Here is a 25,077-nt window from a genome sequence, read left to right on the forward strand (position 1 = left end):
CATGGCCATTTTCAAAGGGGTGCCTTGACCTCTGACCTCAAGATATGTGAATGACAATGGGTTCTATGGGTACCCACGAGTCTCCCCTTTACAGACATGCCCACTTTATGATAATCACATGCGGTTTGGGGCAAGTCATAGTCAAGTCAGCACACTGACACACTGACAGCTGTTGTTGCCTGTTGGGCTTGAGTTTGCCATGTTATGATTTGAGCATGTTTTTGATGCTAAATGCAGTACCTGTGAGGGTTTCTGCACAATATTTGTCATTGTTTCGTGTTGTTACATATATACATACATTTGCAGCATATTTGTCCACCCCCAGAGTATTAAATACATGACAAATCTCTCTTTAAGGTACATTTTGAACAGATAAAAAATGTGTGATTAATCACAACATCATATTTTCTAAGATCATCACATTTTCCAGCTGATCCAAGAGGCTTTTTAAAGAATTTATTTAGCTTCAGAAGGAGGAGGATATTCTCAACACATAAAGGAACATTTCATCCTTCAGTTTATCACAAACATTCAACAACAACACATCTGGAGATACCTGGTTTTCACTGGATAGGAAGTAACTGAAGCTATCAGATAAATGTAGTGGAGTAAAAAGTACATTATTCCTTTGAGATGTAGTGAAAGTAAAGTACAAATACTTAGGATTTGTACTTAAGTACAGTACCTGAGTAAATGTACTTAGTTTCTTTCCACCTCTGGTTCCTAACCAGTGCGGCCAGTCACTCAGCAGCATTGGTCCAACTGATGGGAGACACAATGATATGAGATATAAGACTGATTTAATAAATAAAGCTTCCTTTACACACGCCTGCACACACACACACACACACACACACACGCACACACGCACACACACGCACACACGCACACACACGCACGCACACACACACACACACACACACACACACACACACACACACACACACACACACACACACACACACACACGCACACACACACAGATGCAGTACGCTCCAGCAGTTCTATGAATCTTGCTCTGCTTCATCACTGCTCCCTTCTAATACACTTTCCACCAGATTAGTCTGATTTCATGCATATTGCAGAGAAGTGCCAGAAATCTAATTGAATGAGCATCTAAAAATAGACATGATTTCTTCCCCTTTTCACTCTTTGCCCTCTCTCTCTCTCTTTTTTTTTACTCTCTCCTTCTTCTTCCAGACGTCTTGGATCTTTGTCCTCCAGCTTTTCTCTCTTTGTGTCCCTCTCTGTGAACTGTGGTCTTACGTGTAGTTTGTCCTCTTTCTGGCCTCCATGGTGAAGAGCTCATGTGGATCCAACACATTCTCATCCCAACTCGTCACATACTGACGCTTTGTCGGATCCCTCGGCATTACTTTTCGGTCGTAGTGAACACGTGGTTTATGTTGTGAATTAAAGCAGCAGTGAGTAGAAATGGAGCAAATATGATTAAAAAAAGTTATTTTTATAAAACTGTCACTATATCCTGACAGTAGTGCATGAAACAGGTAATCTGAAGAAAAATGTGTCTCTGTGTCCTCCGGTGCTCCTAATGGCATCTGTAAGATTTCACAGACCGGAGGAAAACAACCAATCAGAACCGAGCTGGAGCCTGCCGTCTCTGGGCAGCTGTCAATCACTCACAAACTCCAATCAAACGGTCAAACTAGGCAGTGTGATCAAATATGAATCAATATTCTGTTACTGTAACGCCTATTTCTCACCTCAAATTTTTTCAGAAACATCTTGTAGTGTACTGTTTAGCTGTAAAATGAGGTTTGTGACCCGGCAGCCTTGTTGAGATCAAGTTGAGGAAATATCAAGCACCTCCCACCAGCCGGAGCACAGCCAATAGGAACGCTCAATAGGAACTCTCTTTCTCGGAAATGACCTGTGATTGGCCAAAGTCATAGATTTTTTAACGCCTGAGCCATGAGGAGGTGCAGAAGTCTAGTTTTCTCTCAGAACACTTGAATTACAATTTAATGAAAGGTTATTATGGAATTTTTGCCCAATGATGCCAAAAATATACTGCCTACTGCCACTTTAACAGACATTTATTGAAATTTAGATTGCCACTTTAAATTTACTGTAATGTGGGACAAAGAAATGTCACATTCAAGAAACTGTACAAATTAAATGTTTGGCATCATCAGCTCTAAAACTCATGCATGTCCTTATAAGGCTAATACGTATACTGTATATGTACATATCTGTTTTTGTCAGGAACGAGCCAAATCTGATCTGACCTCCTTTCTGATTACATGACTAATGATGTGCTACATGCACTGAGACAGGGTGATGTAGGAGAGTAGGAGTAAATAATCAACTTAATGACAAATTAAAGGCAACGGATCCATTAAGTGGTTGGATCCTCTCTTGTTTCTGTCCTTCAACAGGATTTAATTATAAATGTGAGTTGTGGCAAACCCTATGTAGCTTGGAATAAAGGTTTAATAACAATCACTCAAAACACTGCTCCTACAGTAATGTAAGATTTTTAATGAATGGGCTCAAAATATAAAGTCTCTGGTGAATAAAGGTGAGTTTACAGTGAGCTCAAGAACCTTTAAAACCCTGAGAATTATGTTAAAAGCAATCACAAATCACAACTTTGCCTTCAGGAGCTTTTAAATCTGTAAAGCATGATACCTTCTTTCATTAGACCCTCGTGTCAGAAAAGGAAAAAAGCTCTTTTAACATTTCTTTTTAACTATAAACATATATGAAGAATATGGATCGGCGGAAACGTCGAGCAACTTCCAGATTCCTCCAAAAACAAGTAGCATGTGATCCAGCAGCCCATTCTCATTCCCAGGGCGTCAAATACCGACGCTTTGTCACAGCCATCGGCGTGGAGACACACAGGGCTTTCCATTAAAGGTCCAGTGTGTAGAGTCTGGCAGTATCTAGTGGTGAGGTGAGGAGATTATATCCAATTGAAGCCTGCGTTGGAGAGCTACGGTGGCCGATGCAAAAACGTGAATGGCGCTCTCTAGAGCCAGTTGGAGCAGAGCCAGTGTGTAGAGTGTACAGGAGAAGTGAATGGTGAAGCAAGAGAGAGAAAGAGGCCCAAGCAGGAACAGTTAACAGTGTTTGGTTTGTCCGTTCTGAGCTACTGTAGAAACATGGCGGTGCAACATAGCGGACTCCATGAAGAGGACCTGCTCCCTTTGTAGATAAAGGGCTCATTCAAAGCTAACAAAAACAGTTCTAACTATCAGGTGATTATACACTAAATAAAACGTACTTCTTAATATTATATTTCATTTCTGCCAGTATATCCCCCTAATTGTTACATACTGGTCTTTTAACTACAATGTTAACCCATCTGCAGCGTCAATATTAAATGCTCAGGGAAAGTGCTGTGGTGACGTAGCTTAAAACTGCTTTATAATATAAAAGATATGAAAATCTCACTTTTACATTATGGGGCCTTTAAGGATTGCTTCTTTAATATCTTTGAGCTTTGGATCATTAAACTGGTAAAACAAGACATTTGATGACAATCGAGAAAATAATCATCAGATTTATTTATTATTCAAAATGATCATTAGTTGCAAATTTAATGTGTTTCACATATATCCAACATGATCACATGGGTGATACTGGCTATATTGTCCTATTGTTCATGTTTAACAGTACAACAACATACTGGTATGTGTCCAGACTTACATATGACGCTCTGCTGTGTGTTATCAAAGGTAAATCTGTGTCACCATACACAGATGGACAGCATTTGAACCGTTGAAAGGTTCATAATCTGCTGCCACAAAGAAAGAAATCACCAGTCATAAAAGAAACTGGAAGATGAGCATCAAAATGCGTGCAGATGGGAGATGAGAGGGACTAACTCAATATTTAGAGCCCAGTTGTTCCGTCGAGGATCACTGATGCTTTTCTGGACTGGAAAACTAATTCAGCATCCAAGTTCAACAGTATTCTCCCATCATGCAACACTTGTGAGGACATTAACTAAGTTTGAATCATTTAATTTTTCTTCTTTTGGGTACAAAACTACTTCACATGTAAATAAAACATTTGGTGTCTAAATTCTGTTTTTTTTTTTTTTATCTCTGTTAGAATAGTTATTGTTGAAGGAAAGAAAAGGAACATCCATATAACAGCAGATTCATAACTTTTAAATGTGTGTGTGTGTGTGTGGTAATTAATAATGCATGTATGTAAAATCATTTAACATTCATACCTGTGGGTAATGTAATGTCTCTTTGTGCAACAGTGGAAAGTTACTGTCTATTCTGTCTAATGTGTGCTCTTCATCTCATGTAGTGGAAAAGTACTGAGTGATAACTTTCACTGGGACACTGTGTGTAAAACAACTCCTTATCTGTGTAAAACAACTCCTTTTCCCACACTCCCTGTTGTAGCTTTCTATATAATCACATTGTAACTTCCTCCTTCAGCGCGCTCTTCTGCAGACTCTGTGTGACTCTGTATAACCAGTGCCTCACTTGCAAGAATAAAATACAACAAAGACATTTCCTCTGTTTTGAGATCTTTATTTCAACGTTCATTAGGACTCATCTAGGGAAATTGACAGAATTTCCATTACAGTAATTAACAATATCCAGTCCTCATCTTAATTCATCCAGGACCTGCTTGTTATGAGGCAGCAGTGTTAACCATGGACCCATGGCTCCACCTGGACATGACAACATGTATTACACACCTCAGTGTACATGATCATAGATATGTAGGCTTAATAGATGCTATGCCATTCAGATAAAAAAACACACAGTAGGATACATGGTGTGAACATATGTTTCTAATGAGCTGACATTTAAAACAAAAGTAGTTTTTATAGTCCTGTTTGTATGCAAATACAAACTAACATACTGTATATGATAATAACCAGATCAATAAAAGCCACAGCAGTCCAGTATGTTATCCACTGTTGTGGATTCAAACTCTTTGGACTACGCTCCAGCTCCAGTCTAACTAGCTTTGTTTGAGGGTGTGCCAAACTAGCCACGAGGCACGTATTATGCAAATGTGTTACTTGGTGACATTACCACGTTACGGAAGAAAAGGCGGGACTTCAAGCAAGGTGTTTCAGGTAGTTCAGGAGCAGTGTTTCTGTGGGCGGGAGGAACTTCCTTTGGTGTTGACTTTGGGCTTTGTAACTTTGCAGACCTTTTACATGCACATAAAACTATATAACACACTGAAGGAAAGGGAAACAGCACAAAAGCATAATAGGTCCTCTTTAACTACATCCAAAAGTCATGATAGTCCTTTGAAGTGGAGGCTTTGGTGACCTTTCCAGAGTAGTTTTACAATAATACTATTCCATGGCAGTATAACAATTACTGTTAGATAGTTCTGTTAAATAGATGTAATTAAGATGTTGTTCCCCATTATTTTTAATAATGTATGTCACACTTTAATAGCTTAGCTTCTGAGAAAATCTCAGTTTAGCTGCAGCTTCTCGCTGCGATTAAACACAGTTCAAAAGAAGCATTCCTTTAAGCCTCCAAACACCAGGATCCATGAGCTTTTATCAGTCAGGAAGTTCACAGCTGAGTCATCAACATATTCCGGTGAAGGGTTTAGAGCACACTTTCCATCAGACTAACTTCATCTCCTCGTATGTAAGTATTGATGATATTTACTGTAAAAATGCACGTTTTCGGTAAAAACAAAATGTGTTTTCACATACCTCTCTCTACGTTCCTCCAAGAGGGCAGGCTACGAGTTCACTCTGCTTTATATAAAGACCTTCAAGTTTCCGGAGGAAATCCCATAAATGGGCGTTCATCTTTAGCTATCGTTTCTCTTTTTGTTTAATGGCTTTGTTTACAGTCAGACATGATTACATATTTGGGGGTGGTTATCACATGTGGTGTTTTCAGTCCCGCCAGCAGCAGCAGCACAGTTATCAGTGATTTTAGGAGTTGAAGTAAAAAGTGTCATTAAATGAAAATACTAAAGTTCAGTAAAAGTGCCTCAAATGTACTTAAGTACAGTACTTACTACTAGTAGTAAATGTATTTAGTTACTTTCCACCACTGTGTAAAAACGACACATTGTGGTTTTACTGGAGGTTATGTGTTGGACTATTTCTTAGCTGAAGGAAATGACTGCAAAATGTTGAACTATTCCTTGAATGATTAATCTCAATTACAGGATGCATAGAAGAGGCAGCCAGGAGTCAAAAGATGGAGGGAGGCAGCCTGTATCACCTCTTATATAAGGGTGGACGAGATTGCAATTGCTGCCACGGGTGCTTGTTTTGTTCCACTCCTGTCTCAGGTGTGATCAGGTGATAACACATCACGGTGTGGACTTCTGACTTTGGATATCTCAAAATAAGAATATACTCATCATCACACTTTGCTTTCAACATAACCAGACAACAGCTTAGATTTAACACGACCCATTTATTTTCCAGTTTGTAATGACACAGTGACAAAATACAAACGTCATTTACTTTTTATCCAAATATATAAAAATACATTTGAGCATAGAAAAATAAATTGGTAAGAGCTCGTAGAGCTCACTTGTAGCCGCGTGCACCATGTCCACTGGAGGGTTTGACTGGACGTGGGTTGATGGTTTTAAGGATCTCAATTCGATCGGGATCCCAGACACAATCCTCCTCCAAACCGCTCTTCACCATTCCACAGTTGGGTGGCACCCAGGCGGTGTCGTAGCCGTGGTCATGCCAGGTCGTCTGCATTGGGTGGTATTGACGGTTGATGGCGGTCACTTTCCCGACGTTGACCTTAACCTTAATGACGACCTTGTCAGACACAGGGTGATCAATAGGATAGCAGCTAGCTTTCTGCAGGTCTCTGCTGAGGTAGACGCCGCGGCCGAGCATCCCGTCTTCAGACTGGCGAAAACCCTTGGCCAGGATTAAGTTAGCACTCTTCTTGGTGGTGCCATGGTACATGACGTACTTTTTATTATCACCTGGCGCCGAGAGGCCCAGTGGAACCACCCCATCGGGCAGAACAAAGTCATCTTCAGCCCACTCGTACTGCATTTTGGTCTCAGTATCACTGTAGGAAAGAGGATCATTATTGTAAAGACTTCAGAAGGATTCAAGAAACTTGACATCAATGCAAAATAAAACAACACAGGTGTAATGTAAAAGAGTGCTACAGCAAGGAGTCCTAATCCTGGAAATGAGTTAGCATTTTAGCACTTCCTGTTGCCTCGTCTGGAATTCAATGGGTTTTTAGTTAGATGTCTGAAATAAGGTCTGTGGTTAACACACATTTTAGAGATTTTAACATTTTGTTCTACAATAACCCTAACCCTATACGTCAGAAAATATCCAACGTGTGAATTTTGAAGTCTTTATGTGTAAAAGCAGTTGCTAACAAGTGGCTAAATGAGACTGCTAAACGTCATCACGCCGACTCGTCCGCTTTTACAGCCTCGTTGTTTATACTCACACTCATGTTACTTCTGCTGATTGCCTTCACACTTCAAAAATCAGAAAAGGTGGTGTTCATTTGTGGCGATTATCTTGCTGAACAAAATGCGTAAGTATTATAATAATAATAAATAATAATAAATAATAATAATAATAATAATAATAATAATAATCTTTATTTATATAGCACCTTTCAAAACACAGTTACAAAGTGCTTTACAATAAAAACTGAATACATTTAAAACACAAGGATAACAAAAGGTACTAAAAGCCAATGACTAAACACATAAAAACCCAAAGGGTAAAACAACTAAAATGTCATAAAACATTAATAAAATCACAGAAAAGCAATTTTTTAAAAAGTGAGTTTTCAAAAGTGATTTAAAAGACGCGATGGAGTTTGCAGCCCTGATCTCCTCAGGCAGGTCATTCCATAGTCTAGGTGCCCTGACTGGAACGGATCTATCACCTTTGTGTATGAATCTGGACCTTGGCACAGCAAGGAATGACGCATCTGAGGATCTCAGAGTGCGGGAGGGGATATAGGGCAACAATAGATCTGCTAAATAACTTGGGGCGAGGCCTCTCAGGGCTTTGTAAGTAATTAGTAATATTTTAAAATCAATTCTAAAAGCAACAGCTACTCAATTATAAACGTTTGTTTGCCACAGAGTTTATTTTCTGCAATAATCCAAAAAACAATGGAAAATCCCAGGGCGATGGTAAATTCCCGGCTGGCCTACACAAATACGTCATCCCTGCACCACTCTATAGTTCCAGTCGCATCTAAATGTACAAATGGTAGTAAGCATATGCTTAATCAGTTTTCGATTAAGAGGGGGTCCTTGGGAAACGTTATCTTCTGTAAGGGGTCCCTGACCCCAAAAAGTTTGAGAACTCCTGTGCTAAACATATTAACATTGTCTTAGTGAGCATGTTAGCATTTAGCTCAAAGCACAGCTGTGTCTCAGTAACCTCACAGAGCTCAGCCTGACTGTAGACTCCTGTTATTCTAAGATATAGACAAAAATGCAGGTGTTGCTTTTATTGGGGCCAAAAGTCATGATAGTCGGGTGAAGAGGAGACTTCAAACCGTCTAGTGAAGTCAAGACCATTGTATTTATACAGACCAATATCACATACCAAGAGGCTTTATAAACTGTACAGCAACTGTCCATACACCCTCAACCCAGAGGAGGAAAAACTCTCCCACAAAACTTTTAAGCGTACGTCACACTTTGCTTAGCTTTTGACAAATTCTCAGTTTTGCTGCAGCTTTTCTCTGCGATCAAAAGGAGCATTCGTTTAAACACCAGGATACATCTGCTTTTATCCTTTAGGAAGTTCACAGCTGAGTCATCAACATATTCCACTGAAGATTTAAGAGCACACTCTCCATCAGACTAACATCATCTCCTTGTACATGCAGTATTGATAATATTTACTGTAAAAATGCACTTTTTAAGGTAAAAAACAAAGTGTGTGTTCACATACCTCTCTCTACGTTCCTCCAAGAGTGCAGGCGGTGAGTTCACTCTGCCTTATATATAGACCTTCAAGTTTCCTGAGGAAATCCCCCAAATGTGTGTTCAACTTTCAGTTTCGTTTCCCGTTTATTACTGTTTTATGACTTTCGTTTAGGTGTGGTCAACACAGCGGTGGTGTTTTCTGTCCCGCCAGCCAGCAGCACAGTGATCAGTGATTTTAGAGCCTGCAGATGTGAGCGTGGAAGTTATTGGTGTTTCCAGGTCTCCTGCAAGAAAGAACAATTATAATTTTGGCCAGATGCTCATGTACAGTGGCAGATGAGCTGCATAACAGTGGGCAATTAATCTACAGCAACATTTATATAATTCATCATAGAAAACCTAAGGAATCCATTGGTACCAATCATGTCATACTAGGAGGCTAAATAACACTCCAAACCTGCATTCAGTATTGGCGAGGAAAAACTGTCATGGCCATTTTCAAAGGAGTCCCTTGACCTCTGACCTCAAGATCTGTGAATGAAAATGGGTTCTATGGGTACCCACGAGTCTCCCCTTTACAGACATGCCCACTTTATGATAATCACATGCAGTTTGGGGTAAGTCATAGTCAAGTCAGCACACTGACACACTGACAGCTGTTGTTGCCTGTTGGGCCGCAGTTTGTCATGTTATGATTTGAGCATATTTGTTTATGGTAAATGCAGTACCTGTGAGGGTTTCTGGACAATATTTGTCATTGTTTTGTGTTGTTACATATATACATACATTTGCAGCATATTTGTCCACCCCCAGAGTATTAAATACATGACAAATCTCTCTTTAAGGTACATTTTGAACAGATAAAAAATGTGTGATTAATCACAACATCATATTCTATAAGATCATCATATGTTTGTAATGTCGCTGTCCTGTGAGAACCACGTATCTCTAAAAAGTCAGAAAAACAGCCCTGTTTTCAGCTTTGTGATGATGCATTTTCCAGCTGATCCAAGAGGCTTTTTAAAGAGTTTATTTAGCTTCAGAAGGAGGAGGATTTTCTCACACATAAAGGAACATTTCATCCTTCAGTTTATCACAAACATTCAACATCAACACATCTGGAGATACCTGGTTTTCACTGGATAGGAAGTAACTAAAGCTATCAGATAAATGTAGTGGAGTAAAAAGTACATTATTCCTTTGAGATGTAGTGAAAGTAAAGTACAAATAGCTAGGATTTGTACTTAAGTACAGTACCTGAGTAAATGTACTTAGTTTCTTTCCACCTCTGGTTCCTAACCAGTGCAGCCAGTCACTCAGCAGCAGTGGTCCAACTGATGGGAGACACAATGACATGAGATATAAGACTGATTTAATAAACAAAGCTTCCTTTACACACGCCTGCACACACACACATACACACACGCACACACACACACACACACGCACGCACGCACGCACGCACGCACGCACGCACGCACGCACGCACGCACACACACACACACACACACACACACACACACACACACACACACACACACACACACACACACACACACACACGCACACACACACACGCACACACACACAGATGCAGTACGCTCCAGCAGTTCTATGAATCTTGCTCTGCTTCATCACTGCTCCCTTCTAATACACTTTCCACCAGATTAGTCTGATTTCATGCATATTGCAGAGAAGTGCCAGAAATCTAATTGAATGAACATCTAAAAATAGACATGATTTCTTCCCCTTTTCACTCTTTGCCCTCTCTCTCTCTCTCTTTTTTTACTCTCTCCTTCCTCTTACAGACGTCTTGGATCTTTGTCCTCCAGCTTTTCTCTCTTTGTGTCCCTCTCTGTGAACTGTGGTCTTACGTGTAGTTTGTCCTCTTTCTGGCCTCCATGGTGAAGAGCTCATGTGGATCCAACACGTTCTCATCCCAACTCGTCACATACTGACGCTTTGTCGGATCCCTCGGCATTACTTTTCGGTCAAAGTAAACACGTGGTTAATGTTGTAAATTAAAGCAGCAGCGGGTAGAAATGGAGCAAATATGATTAAAAAAAGTTATTTTTATAGAACAGTCACTATATCCTGACAGTAGTGCATGCTGTCTCATGCACTGCTGTCTGTAATCTGAAGAAAAATGTGTCTCTGTGTGCTCTGGTGCTCCTAATGGCATCTGCAAGATTTCACAGACCGGAGGAAAACAACCAATCTGGAGCTGGAGCCTTGCCGTCTCTGGGCAGCTGTCAATCACTCACAAACTCCAATCAAACGGTCAAACTAGGCAGTGTGATCAAATATGAATCAATATTCTGTTACTGTAATGCCTATTTCTCACCTCAAATTTTTTCAGAAACATCTTGTAGTGTACTGTTTAGCTGTAAAATGAGGTTTGTCTAGTTTTCTCTCAGAACACTTGAATTACAATATAATTAAAGGTTATTATGGAATTTTTGCCCAATGATGCCAAAAATATACTGCCTACTGCCACTTTAACAGACATTTATTGAAATTTAGATTGCCACTTTAAATTTACTGTAATGTGGGACAAAGAAATGTCACATTCAAGAAACTGTACAAATTATATGTTTGGCATCATCAGCTCTAAAACTCATGCATGTCCTTATAAGGCTAATACGTATACTGTATATGTACATATCTGTTTTTGTCAGGAACGAGCCAAATCTGATCTGACCTCCTTTCTGATTACATGACTAATGATGTGCTACATGCACTGAGACAGGGTGATGTAGGAGAGTAGGAGTAAATAATCAACTTAATGATAAATTAAAGGCAACGGATCCATTAAGTGGTTGGATCCTCTCTTGTTTCTGTCCTTCAACAGGATTTAATTATAAATGTGAGTTGTGGCAAACCCTATGTAGCTTGGAATAAAGGTTTAATAACAATCACTCAAAACACTGCTCCTACATTACTGTAGTAAGATTTTTAATGAATGGGCTCAAAATATAAAGTCTCTGGTGAATAAAGGTGAGTTTACAGTGAGCTCAAGAACCTTTAAAACCCTGAGAATTATGTTAAAAGCAATCACAAATCACAACTTTGCCTTCAGGAGCTTTTAAATCTGTAAAGCATGATACCTTCTATCATTAGACCCTCGTGTCAGAAAAGGAAAAAAGCTCTTTTAACATTTATTTTTAACTATAAACATATATGAAGAATATGGATCGGCGGAAACGTCAGCCAACTTCCAGATTCCTCCAAAAACAAGTAGCATGTGATCCAGCAGCCCATTCTCATTCCCAGGGCGTCAAATACCGACGCTTTGTCACAGCCATCGGCGTGGAGACACACAGGGCTTTCCATTAAAGGTCCAGTGTGTAGAGTCTGGCAGTATCTAGTGGTGAGGTGAGGAGATTATATCCAATTGAAGCCTGCGTTGGAGAGCTACGGTGGCTGATGCAAAAACGTGAATGGCGCTCTCTAGAGCCAGTTGGAGCAGAGCCAGTGTGTAGAGTGTACAGGAGAAGTGAATGGTGAAGCAAGAGAGAGAAAGAGGCCCAAGCAGGAACAGTTAACAGTGTTTGGTTTGTCCGTTCTGAGCTACTGTAGAAACATGGCGGTGCAACATAGCGGACTCCATGAAGAGGACCCGCTCCCTTTGTAGATAAAGGGCTCATTCAAAGCTAACAAAAACAGTTCTAACTATCAGGTGATTATACACTAAATAAAACGTACTTCTTAATATTATATTTCATTTCTGCCAGTATATCCCCCTAATTGTTACATACTGGTCTTTTAACTACAATGTTAACCCATCTGCAGCGTCAATATTAAATGCTCAGGGAAAGTGCTGTGGTGACGTAGCTTAAAACTGCTTTATAATATAAAAGATATGAAAATCTCACTTTTGCATTATGGGACCTTTAAGGATTGCTTCTTTAATATCTTTGAGCTTTGGATCATTAAACTGGTAAAACAAGACATTTGATGACAATTGAGAAAATAATCATCAGATTTATTGATTATTAAAAATGATCATCAGTTGCAAATTGAATGTGTTTCACATATATCCAACATGATCACATGGGTGGTACTGGCTATATTGTCCTATTGTTCATGTTTAACAGTACAACAACATACTGGTATGTGTCCAGATTTACATATGACGTTCTGTATACGCAGATCTACTGTGTGTTATCAAAGGTAAATCTGTGTCACCATACACAGATGGACAGCATTTGAACTGTTGAAAGGTTCATAATCTGCTGCCACAAAGAAAGAAATCACCAGTCATAAAAGAAACTGGAAGATGAGCATCAAAATGTGTGCAAATGGGAGATGAGAGGGACTAACTCAATATTTAGAGCCCAGTTGTTCCGTCGAGGATCACTGATGCTTTTCTGGACTGGAAAATTCAGTATCCAAGTTCAACAGTATTCTCCCATCATGCAACACTTGTGAGGACATTCACTAAGTTTGAATCATTTAATTTTTCTTCTTTTGGGTACAAAACTACTTCACATGTAAATGAAACATTTGGTGTCTAAATTCTGTTTTTTTTTTTTTTATCTCTGTTAGAATAGTTATTGTTGAAGGAAAGAAGAGGAACATCAATATAACAGCAGATTCATAACTTTTAAATGTGTGTGTGTGTGTGTGGTAATTAATAATGCATGTATGTAAAATCATTTAACATTCATACCTGTGGGTAATGTAATGTCTCTTTGTGCAACAGTGGAAAGTTACTGTCTATTCTGTCTAATGTGTGCTCTTCGTCTCATGTAGTGGAAAAGTACTGAGTGATAACTTTCACTGGGACACTGTGTGTAAAAACAACTCCTTATCTGTGTAAAACAACTCCTTTTCCCACACTCCCTGTTGTAGCTTTCTATATAATCACATTGTAACTTTCTAACCTTCAGCGCGCTCTTCTGCAGACTCTGTGTGACTCTGTATAACCAGTGCCTCTTCTTGCAAGAATAAAATACAAGAAAGACATTTTCTCTGTTTTGAGATCTTTATTTCAACGTTCATTAGGACTCATTTAGTGAAATTGACAATATTTCCATTACAGTAACAATATCCAGTCCTCATCTTCATTCATCCAGGACCTGCTTGTTGTGGGGCAGCAGTGTTAACCATGGACCCATGGCTCCACCTGGACATGACAACATGTATTACACACCTCAGTGTACATGATCATAGATATGTAGGCTTAATAGATGCTATACCATTCAGATAAAAAAACACACAGTAGGATACATGGTGTGAACATATGTTTCTAATGAGCTGACATTTAAAACAAAAGTAGTTTTTATAGTCCTGTTTGTATGCAAATACAAACTAACATACTGTATATTATAATAACCATATCAATAAAAGCCACAGCAGTCCAGTATGTTATCCACTGTTGTGGATCCAAACTCTTTGGACTACGCTCCAGCTCCAGTCTAACTAGCTTTGTTTGAGGGTGTGCCAAACTAGCCACGAGGCAGGTATTATGCAAATGTGTTACTTGGTGACATTACCACGTTACGGAAGAAAAGGCGGGACTTCAAGCAAGGTGTTTCAGGTAGTTCAGGAACAGTGTTTCTGTGGGCGGGAGGAACTTCCTTTGGTGTTGACTTTGGGCTTTGTAACTTTGCAGACCTTTTACATGCACATAAAACTATATAACACACTGAAGGAAAGGGAAACAGCACAAAAGCATAATAGGTCCTCTTTAACTACATCCAAAAGTCATGATAGTCCTTTGAAGTGGAGGCTTTGGTGACCTTTCCAGAGTAGTTTTACAATAATACTATTCCATGGCAGTATAACAATTACTGTTAGATAGTTCTGTTAAATAGATGTAATTAAGATGTTGTTCCCCATTATTTTTAATAATGTATGTCACACTTTAATAGCTTAGCTTCTGAGAAAATCTCAGTTTAGCTGCAGCTTCTCTCTGCGATTAAACACAGTTCAAAAGGAGCATTCCTTTAGGCCTCCGAACACCAGGATCCACGAGCTTTTATCAGTCAGGAAGTTCACAGCTGAGTCATCAACATATTCCGGTGAAGGGTTTAGAGCACACTTTCCATCAGACTAACCATTTCCTCGTATGTAAATATTGATGATATTTACTGTAAAAATGCAAAAAAAATTTTTACTAGTACTTACTACTAGTAGTAAATGTATTTAGTTACTTTCCACCACTGTATAAAAACGACACATTGTGGTTTTACTGGAGGTTATGTGCTGGACTATTTCTTAGCTGAAGGAAACAACTGCAAAATGTTGAACTATTCCTTGAATGATTAATCTCAATTACAGGATGCATAGAAGAGGCAGCCAGGAGTCACAAGACGGAGGGAGACAGCCTGTATCACCTCTTATATAAGGGTGGACGAGATTGCAATTGCTGCCACGGGTGCTTCTTTTGTTCCACTCTAGCTTGCTCTAATCTCTGAAAGACAGTAAAGTTGTTTGGGATCGCCGCAGGTCTCAGAGGGTGGCAGCAAACGTTTATCTCAAAATAAGAATATACTCATCATCAAACTCTGCTATCAACATAACCAGACAACAACTCCGATTTAACATGACCCATTTATTTTCCAGGTTACAATGACACAGTGACAAAATACAAATGTCATTTACCTTTTATCCAAATATATAAAAATACATTTGAGCATAGAAAAATAAATTGGTGACAGCTCGTAGAGCTCACTTGTAGCCCCATGCACCACATCCACCTTGGACTGGACGTGGGTTGATGGTGTTAAGGATCTGGATCCGATTGGGATCCCAGACACAATCCTCCTCCAAACCACTTTTCACCATTCCACAGTTGGGTGGCACCCAGGCGGTGTCGTAGCCTTGGTAATGCCAGGTCTCCCGATATGGGTGTTTTTGATGGTTGATAGCGATCACTTTCCCGACGTTGACCCTAACCTTAATGACGACCTTGTCAGACTCAGGGTGACGGAGAGGATAACGGCTAGCTTTCTGCAGGTCTCTGCTGAGGTAGACGCCGCGGCCGAGCATCCCGCCTGCAGACTGAAGAAAACCGTTTTTCAGGATTAATGTAGCATTCTCCCTGGTGGTGCCATGGTACATGACGTAGTTTTTATTATCACCTGGCGCCGAGAGGCCCAGTGGAGACACCCCATAGGGCAGCGCAAAGTCATCTTCAGCCCACTCGTACTGCATTTTGGTCTCAGTATCACTGTAGGAAAGAGGATCATTAGTGTAAAGACTTCAGAAGGATTCAAGAAACTTGACATCAATGCAAAATAAAACAACACAGGAATAAATCCAGAAAATAAAGAAATGATTCAACACATTTTAAGCTCTGGATGTGTTTAGCCTAGCCTAGCACAAAGACTGGGGTTCTGTTCTAAACCACATACTAACATACTGCGCAGCATACTACATATGGACGACATGACAGCTCCCCAAAAATGAAGCCAAAACATCTGGATCGCCCCCTGGTGGCTGGCTGCAGTATCGACATAAGTCCTCCATGTTAGCAGATGGGACATGGGCCAAACTAATAAGTCAAATTACACGTCAAATCAAATGTTCCCAAAGATGGTTTCTGTCATTTTAAGTATTTCTTATCACAATGATGTATGTTCAAGTGTTCATTGTCTTGATCAGGGTGGATTTAATAAGTTATTTGATGCTATAAAAAGGAGGTGGGACATCATGATCGGCAGCTGTGATTCTCTCACGCTGACAAGCTGCGGCCGTGCTCGGCTCGAGATTGGCTCGGGCGGGTGACCTCGATACCGCGGCTCCACCACCTGATCACTATACTGCGCAGACTCTGGCTCCAAATGACATCAAAATCTCAAGATGACAGCTCTCTACAGCTCTGTACAGCTGGAGCAAGTGGAGATGCGTAGTCCATCTTTATATACAGTCTATGGTTAGCATCAAGCACTGCTTCTCCTCTAGCGCCACCATAAGGTTGACTTTGGTGATCCCTGACATTTGTTCTAGTGCCACCAGCAGCTCTAAAGGTTCACTTTGGTGATGTCAACAACTATTGGATGGATTACCATTACATTAATAAACACATGGATCTCCTCAGGATGAATTAATAACGCAATACTAATCACATTCCCATCAGCTTCAGCTGCTAACATGCTAAACTACCATGGTATAGAGTAAAGTAGTAAACATTAGAGCTTATACCTGCTAAACATCAGTAAGTGAGCATGTTAGCATTTAGCTCAAAGCACAGCTGTGTCTGAGTAACCTCACAGAGCTCAGCCCGGCTGTAGACTCCTGTTACTAAGATTAGATAGTTTACTGGGTCCAAAATCATGATAGTCAGGTGGAGACTTTAAACCGGCTAGTCAAGTCAATTTTATTTATACAGCACAATATCACAAATCTAAGACTTTCAATGTTAACGAGATAGATAACGCAAATAATCAAAATCAATGGCGTTTTAATGCCACTAATTTCTTTAACGCATTAACGCAACTTGCCATTTTTAAGGTTGTAGTGGGCTGAGTTTTAAAGCTAGAGTGAAGATATTGGTATCATATAACACTAGAAAACCTAAAGAATCCATTGGTACCAACCATGTCGTACTAGCTTGTCGTGAAGGAGGCTAAATAATGCTCCAAACTTAGGCACAATTCTGGCGAGGAAAAATTGACATGGCCATTTTTAAAGGGGTCCCTTGACCTCTGACCTCAAGATATATGAATGAAAATGGGTTCTATGGGTACCCACGAGTCTCCCCTTTACAGACATGCCCACTTCACATGCAGTTTTGGGAAAGTCATAGTCAAGGCAGCACACTGACACACTGACAGCTATTGTTGCCTGTTGGGTTTGAGTTTGCTTGTTATGATTTGAGCATATTTTTTATGCTAAATGCAGTACCTGTGAGGGTTTCTGAACAATATTTGTTATTGTTTTGTGTCGTTAATTGATTTCCAATAATAAATATACGTATAGGCCTACATACATTTGCATAAAGCAGCATAATTATCCTCTCCATGTTGATAAGAGTATTAAATACTTAATAAATCTCCCTTTAAGGTACATTTTGAACAGCGATTAATTTGCGATTAATCACGATTAACGATGGACAATCATGCGATTAAATATTTTAATCGATTGACAGCCCTACACAAATTTGCCTCAAGGGACTTTACAATCTGTACCGCATACGACACCCTCTGTCTTTTGACCCTCGATTCAGATCAGGAAAAACTCTCAAAAACACCTTCAACTTCCAGAGGGTTTTACTCATGGTTTTAGTATAATACTATCCCATGCCAAAGATTACTTTTAATTCTGCTGTGTGTTTCCCATTATTTATAATAGTGTAGGGCACACTTTAACTTAATAGTTTATCTTCTGATAAAATGACAGCTGTTGCAGCTTCTCACTGGGATTAAACACAGTTCTCATTTAAAGGAGCATTCGTTTAGGCCTCTTCCATCACACTATGTAACTTCATCTCCTCATATTGATGATATTTACTGTAAAGATGCATGAAAAAACAAAGTGTGTGTTCACTCACCTCTCCTTACGTTCTTCCAAGAGTGCAGGATGTGAGTTCACTCTGCTTTATATAAGGACAGCTAGGTTTGTGAGAAAAGGTGCGTTCATCTTTCGGTTTCGTTTCTCCTCTTGCATCGCTTGATGACATTCTTTTACAGTATTATGTGGGTGTGGTCAACACAGCTGTGGTGTTGGGTTTCTGTCATGCCAACCAGCAGCGCACTGATGATCAGGGACTTTAGAGCCTGATCTGCAGATGTGAGCCTGAAGTTATGGGAGTTTACAGTTTCTCTATTCGGTCACAGATGTTTTTACTGCTGCAGAAAAAAAAGACAAATAAAGATTTTGCCCAGAAGCTCATGTACAGGAGCAGATGTATGTAGCTACATAACAGTGGAAACAATTAATCAAAGACGGTACTATCAAGATAAGACAGGTTTGGCAACTGGGAACACCCTTCAGAGCCACATTCATACCATATGTGTCATACCATTATGGGTTTCATTGTTCATGTGCTTTTCATTTCCATGAAAACGAAACAGCTTGTAACTGATGCATAGTTGAACCTGGTGTTTTTCCCACAAATGTGGCCACTGGGACTCTCTGGGTCATGCTTACATTACACTCACCACCTTGTGGATGATGGTTGTGGAGATTGGGGATAGTGAAAAATGAGGACAAAAAAACACGGCTGTGACAACAAGTTATTTTGCTCTAAACAAAGTCTCGTTCTAATTTAGTTTCTTCAGCCCGAGGTGTCGTCTAAATGGAATGAACTAAAAAAAAAGAGAAAGAGAAATTCAGCACATGTTGCAAACAACTCATTTTTAGGTTCAAATAATTTTACTGAAATGATGAAAATGAAATACAACACCTGGACATTCAGGGAATGATTGATCTTATATAAACTGCCTCACTATGACCAGACTTGGGACAGATTTTCCAGCTTGATTTCTTGTGCGGTATTGGCATCAGTTCCTGCATGTTTTGTGAGTAACACATCTTTCCAATGTGTTTAAAGTCAGACTGAAAGCCACATTCATTTTTGCTAAGAAATCAGTAGCTACTTATATAATCAGGATGTTATCATACAATGTTCCTAGCTATATCTATATCTATATATATACGTAATATAGAGTGACAAAGTCCACATAGGGAGGAGGTCGGGTGGACGGGTGGGTCTAAAAACACCGGACTTTGACTCAGGAGACTGCTGTTTGTGTCTCGTGTGAAACCAGAAGTCAACGTTCACTTATTTGTCACATAATTTCCGTATTTAAAGGAACAGTGTGTAACATTTAGGGGGATCTATTGGCATAAATGGAATATAATATTAATAAGTATGTTTTTCGTTAGTGTATAATCACCTGAAAATAAGAATGGTTGTGTTTTTGTTACCTTAGAATGAGCCGTTTATATCTGCATAGGGAGCGGGTCCTCTTCATGGAGCTGGCCACCATGTTTCTACAGTAGCCCAGAACGGACAAACCAATTATGGCTCTAGAGAGAGACATTCATAGTTTTACGTCGTCTGCCGTAGTTCTTCTAAATTCTTGACACACAGGAGAAGTTTCAGTTGGCTGTAATCTGCAACCTCACCGCTAGATGCCGCCAGATCATACACACTTTGCCTTTAAGTTACACGCACGCACGCACGCACAGACACGCACAGACACACACAGACACACACACACACACACACACACACACACACACACACACAGAGAGAGAGAGAGACAGACATACACAAGACTTTACTTCAGGGATGCCTGAACACGTTAATATGACGTCAGCATTAGAGTAAACGGTTGATCACACACAGTGTGAGCTCCGCTGCATTAACTGATGACTGGAATAAAAAAAATCCTTGTTATGGGTTGGATTAGTGACTCAGTTCCTCTTTTCTTCAACACAAAGTGGACTCAAGAATAGATCATGAATAATGAGTCATAAAGTGAAGGTTTATTGAAACAAACTGGATGTGGACACGATGTCAGAGTCTCACAGCGCTGCAGACGGCTGAACACCGCAGATAATTCTATAAAGTCGTGGCATCTTTATCTGATGAATGTCATTCATGAGAAGATAAAAACACATCTGTTACCATTTAAATCCTTTACATCTGTCATAGGCACGTTGTGACTGCACTGCATTTAAACAACGCAAAACATCGGAGTGACTGTTTGTGTGTGTTGTACTACACTTCAAATTATGTCATTTAGTAGTCATGTTTAAGGGAGTTTCATTGTTGCTGTAGTAAACAGTAACAGTAAGAATACAGCACATGGAGAGTGTTAAACTTTTAGAACATATTTAATTTAAGAAAGTGTCTGTGTGGAATAGAGCTGCAATGATTAGTCGACTAACTGATTGACAGAAAATTAACCGCCAACTATTTTGATAATTGTTAAGGTCGTTTTTCATGCAAAAATGTCATAAAATGCAGTTTTTCTCTTTATGATTTATAATATTAAACTGAATATCTTTGGGTTTTAGACAAAACAAGACATTTAAAAGACATCACACTGAGATTGACATTTTATACTACTTTCATTGACATTTTATGGACCAAGCAATTAATCGATAATGAAAATAATCGTTAGTTGCAGCTCTAGTCTGGAAACTCTGTCATCACAAGGGAATGTAAAAGAACAGAACACAGTTGGTAAAAACTGACATTAAAACATGTTTCAGATGAAAATATGAAATATATGCAGCACAAAATCTGAGTGAAATTATGAAACGAGAAAATGGGCCATGAAAAGTTTGGAGTGTTATTTAACCTTCTTCGTGACAAGCTAGTATGTCACGGTTGGTACCAGTGGATTCCTTAGGTTTTCTAGTTTCACATTATGCCAGTATCTTCATTCTTTAAAGCTACAAACTCCGAATGATTGATTAGCGGCCAAGCACGACGGCCCATCGGATTTTTAAGAAGTTAATTAAAAATCGCAAGTTGCGTTAAAGAAATTAGTGATATTAAAATAAATTTGTTAACTTTGACGGCCCTAATTATAATGTGTTAACGAGCAGCTAATTGCTAACACATTTGCCATATAGACTTAATAATAAGGTGATTATTAGTTGTGTTTGTAGCGTATTCTGCTGCCCCCATGTGGCCAAAAAAAAATCTATTATTACAGCTTTAAACCTGCGTTGTTTTTATTTTCCAACCTTAGGGCAGTGAACTGTCGAGTCTGGTGATAATTTGTCACGTTTCTTATATTACAGATAATTATTTCCTCCATAGTTAAAGGGACTATTTGTAACTCTCAGAAATGCTTGTTAACAGCGACACCTGTGGCCGTTAAGTCAACGAAAGTCAGCGTCGGGCTCGCTCGCTCTAAATAGACATGAACGAGCATCGCTCAAAACAGTGAGGCGACACACGTCAGCTAAAAGCACAATATCACTCTATATTTCAGCTGCTTGGCAGTAATGTTAGCTGACCAGACGAAGGTCTCTCCATGAATCAATGCTGATCCTAGTGTTGGCTTTTCCTGCTTCAGCCTCTGACAGCGGCCGGAGTGAACAGGGAGACACCGGCTGCCGGTCAGAGACGATAACGTTTCTCGCTGCGGAGCCCCGTCACTTCACAAGACACGGGAAACCTCTGTTGGTCTGGAGGAGCTGCAGCAGTTATTTCTGCACAAACGTCCACTGTACATTCACTAGATATTCTCAGAGCTAAACTAACTCTTCTGCAGTGTATAGTGTGCGCGCATGAACGTGAGGGCAGGTTATGGAACTCACTCCCCTCACACATCCGGCAGTCTGACAATATCACATCATTCAAATCCCTCCTCAAAACCCACCTGTTTAAACTGGCATACTCTCTCTAGCACTCATCATCACCCATCCTATGTGTCTGTACAAATATGTCTCTGTCATGTCCTGTTGTTTTTATATTGTTTTATCTGTCTATGTTTTAATTAATTCTTGTAAGGTGTCCTTGGGTGTCCAGAAAGGCGCCACCAAATAAAATGTATTATTATTATTATTATTATTAGGTGGAGCGAGAACACGTGCGTTGTGTGAGTGAAGACAAGCAGGCAAAGGAGCGGTCTGAACAGCGTAGCCACACGCGAGTGCGCATATGCGAGCGCCCATGGGACACCGACCCGGTAGATTTATACCTGTAAAAAGTTACAAACAGTCCCTTTAATAAAAAAAAATTGATTAGGGCAGCTTAAAAAAATGTATCCTATAAGATGACAGCATCATGATGCATGATCAGTTCATGCATGAATTTGCAGTAAGTAAGTAAAAAAGGTGATATCGGCACATTAAACTGAAGAATCTTCTCATTTATTTACACGCCACCATCTTCACAGGGCAGTCACTTTTCAGTGGCGTGGCTCTTCATGTGAAGCCTCACGTATGTCTTTCGGTGGAAGCCTTTACCGCAGATCTCACAGCGGTGCGGTTTCTCTCCGGTGTGCGTGCTGCTGTGCTGTTTCAGCGTGGAGTGGTCGCTGAAACAGCGCCCGCAGGTGTTGCAAAGGTAGGGTTTCTCCCCCGTGTGGGTCCTGATGTGTCGCATCATGTTGTGTCGGCAGTTGAAGCATTTGCCGCACTCACTGCAGAGAAACGGCTTCTCGCCCGTGTGGACCCTCATGTGCATCTCCAGGTTCCCGTGACTGTCAAAACACTTCCCGCACACTTCGCACACCTTCCCGTTCTTGTGAGTTTTCAGGTGAAGTTTTAAGTTTTCCTCAGAGTCAAAATGCGTCCCGCACACGCCGCAGAGGTCCGAGGCGTGACTTTTCGCGTGATTCACCAGAGAAACCATGGAGTGAAACATTTTCCCGCACACTTCACATATGGTCCGAGTCTGCTGCTTTTTTGGCGACGACGATGACGACGATGTCTTCATGTTCTTCTCCACGTCGTTGCCATTTTCGTTTGCAGATGTGTTATTCGGGTCGTGGTTCTTCTGGTGCACGTGAAGGTGGCGTTTCATCGTGGAGTAGTCATTGAAGCATTTGCCGCAGACGGTGCAAGGATACGGCTTCTCCCCCGTGTGTATCCTGATGTGTCGCATCATGTTGTGGCGACAGTTGAAGGACTTTCCACATTCGCTGCAGTTGAACGGCTTCTCTCCCGTGTGGACCCTCATGTGCGTCTCCAAAGAGCTCGAGGCCCCGAAACATTTCCCGCAAACGCCGCAGATTTCGGCTTTCACGTGCGTCTTCAGGTGAACTTGAAAGCTCTCCTCGGTATTGAAACGTTCCCCGCACACGCCGCACATGTCCTTCGGGTGAATCTCCATGTGATTCACCAAAGAGACGTTGGCGTGAAAGGCTTTCTCACAGACTTTACAGCGGATTCGTGATTTGGCTTTTTTGTTCTTTTGGTTCATCGGTAGACGAGGCCCCTTCCTCTTCTTCCACTGGCAGTCGCTGTCGTCGTCGTCGCTCTGAGATCCCACGCTGCCCCTCCACTCTTCGCCGCTGTCGTCGTGTTCGGGTGCAGAACAGCTGGTGGACGCTCCGTCATCATCCTCCGCCTTCGTCTGGTCCAGCTCAGCTGAAGTGCTCGGCAGAGGATCTCCTTGTCCTGTAGTGCTCAGACAATCGGACTGAGGCTGGTCGAGCTCGTTCTTCACGTACGGAGGAGTGAAGATGAACCTGATGGTGTCCTCCTCCTCCTCCTCCTGGCTGCTGGGGGGGTCCTCCTGGCTCTTCTCAGTCTGCGGAGGCTCCTGGTCGTCCTGATCCACACCGGAGCTCCACTCCTGATCACAGTGTTCCTGCTGCTGCTGGTCAGAGGGGAAGTCCTCGTCCCAGACGGAGAGAGCCAGCTGTGGTTGGTCTGCTGGAAAAAAAAAACGACAGAGGAAAAAACCTTTTACAAAATAGAATATCAACCAGAACATATGAAATATGGTGTATTTAAAAGCTTCAACATCATTTATTGGTGCCTTCAAATGAAACTCGTGAGCTCGTGTTACAACATGGGAAGTTGTGTACAGAACATGCTCGGCGTTCAAGTCGTTAAGTCGTGAGAACGCCGCTGCTAAGCAACGGCAATATTAAACTGTCGGCGTCTAGAAGCCACAGAGGCTAACAGATTAGCAAACTGGCAGGGGGTAACATAATGTAGGAAATGCAGAGGCATAATGACAGAGAAAAAAGATGAGGCTGTTGGGAATATCAATATTTTCCTCTGACTAAAATTACAATTTATTAACTTATTATGCACTGACAAATGTACTTCCAAGGCCTCCACCATTTCTGACAATGTCAACAAACACGTCACAACTCCTGAACTTGGAGCTTTCAGTAACTTTCCACTTATGAGGTTGTGAATACCACGAGAGGGGGGCGTTCATATGGACTCAACTCGTGAACACGGTAAACACGACTCCATTTGAAGGCACCATCTAATCTAAATACAGCCAGTAGGAATTGTTGATCCCATCCCAATTATTTTCATTAAAACCAAACTTGCGCTAAATTTTGGCCAGGAAAAACTGTGATGGCCATTTTCAAAGAAGTCCCTTGACCTCTGACCTCAAGATATGTGAATGAAAATGGGTTCTATGGGTACCCACGAGTCTCCCCTTTACAGACATGCCCACTTTATGATAATCACATGCTGTTTTGGGGCAAGTCATAGTCAAGTCAGCACACTGACACACTGAGAGCTGTTGTTGCCTGTTGGGCTGCAGTTTGCCATGTTATGATTTGAGCATATTGTTTTATGCTAAATGCAGTACCT

At 40.7% G+C, this 25,077-nt stretch overlaps 2 protein-coding genes across 3 annotated transcripts in view; both read right to left on the bottom strand.

Annotated features, from left to right (window-relative positions):
* LOC141781535 (uncharacterized) overlaps positions 1-18,580 on the bottom strand; it is a 31,176-nt gene extending 12,596 nt beyond the window's left edge. Inside the window, exons 1-3 of the mRNA XM_074657356.1 lie at positions 18,374-18,580; positions 15,551-16,051; positions 6,522-7,025 (exon numbers count right to left, since the gene is read on the bottom strand). Of these exons, the coding sequence (XP_074513457.1) occupies positions 6,522-7,025; positions 15,551-16,035 (989 nt within the window). The 5' untranslated portion in view covers positions 16,036-16,051; positions 18,374-18,580. The remainder of the gene's footprint in view (positions 1-6,521; positions 7,026-15,550; positions 16,052-18,373) is intronic.
* Positions 18,581-22,368: 3,788 nt separating this feature from the next.
* The window catches only part of LOC141780514 (uncharacterized), a 4,313-nt gene continuing 1,604 nt past the window's right edge, over positions 22,369-25,077 (bottom strand). Inside the window, exon 2 of one of the 2 annotated variants that reach the window (XM_074655781.1) lies at positions 22,369-24,168. In XM_074655781.1, the coding sequence (XP_074511882.1) occupies positions 22,694-24,168 (1,475 nt within the window). In that variant the 3' untranslated portion in view covers positions 22,369-22,693. Of the gene's footprint in view, positions 24,172-25,077 lie in introns of both variants that reach the window. The other variant, XM_074655780.1, reaches the window with a different exon arrangement.

Source organism: Sebastes fasciatus, chromosome 13 (genome assembly GCF_043250625.1).
Source record: "Sebastes fasciatus isolate fSebFas1 chromosome 13, fSebFas1.pri, whole genome shotgun sequence".
NCBI classification, from domain to species: domain Eukaryota; kingdom Metazoa; phylum Chordata; class Actinopteri; order Perciformes; family Sebastidae; genus Sebastes; species Sebastes fasciatus.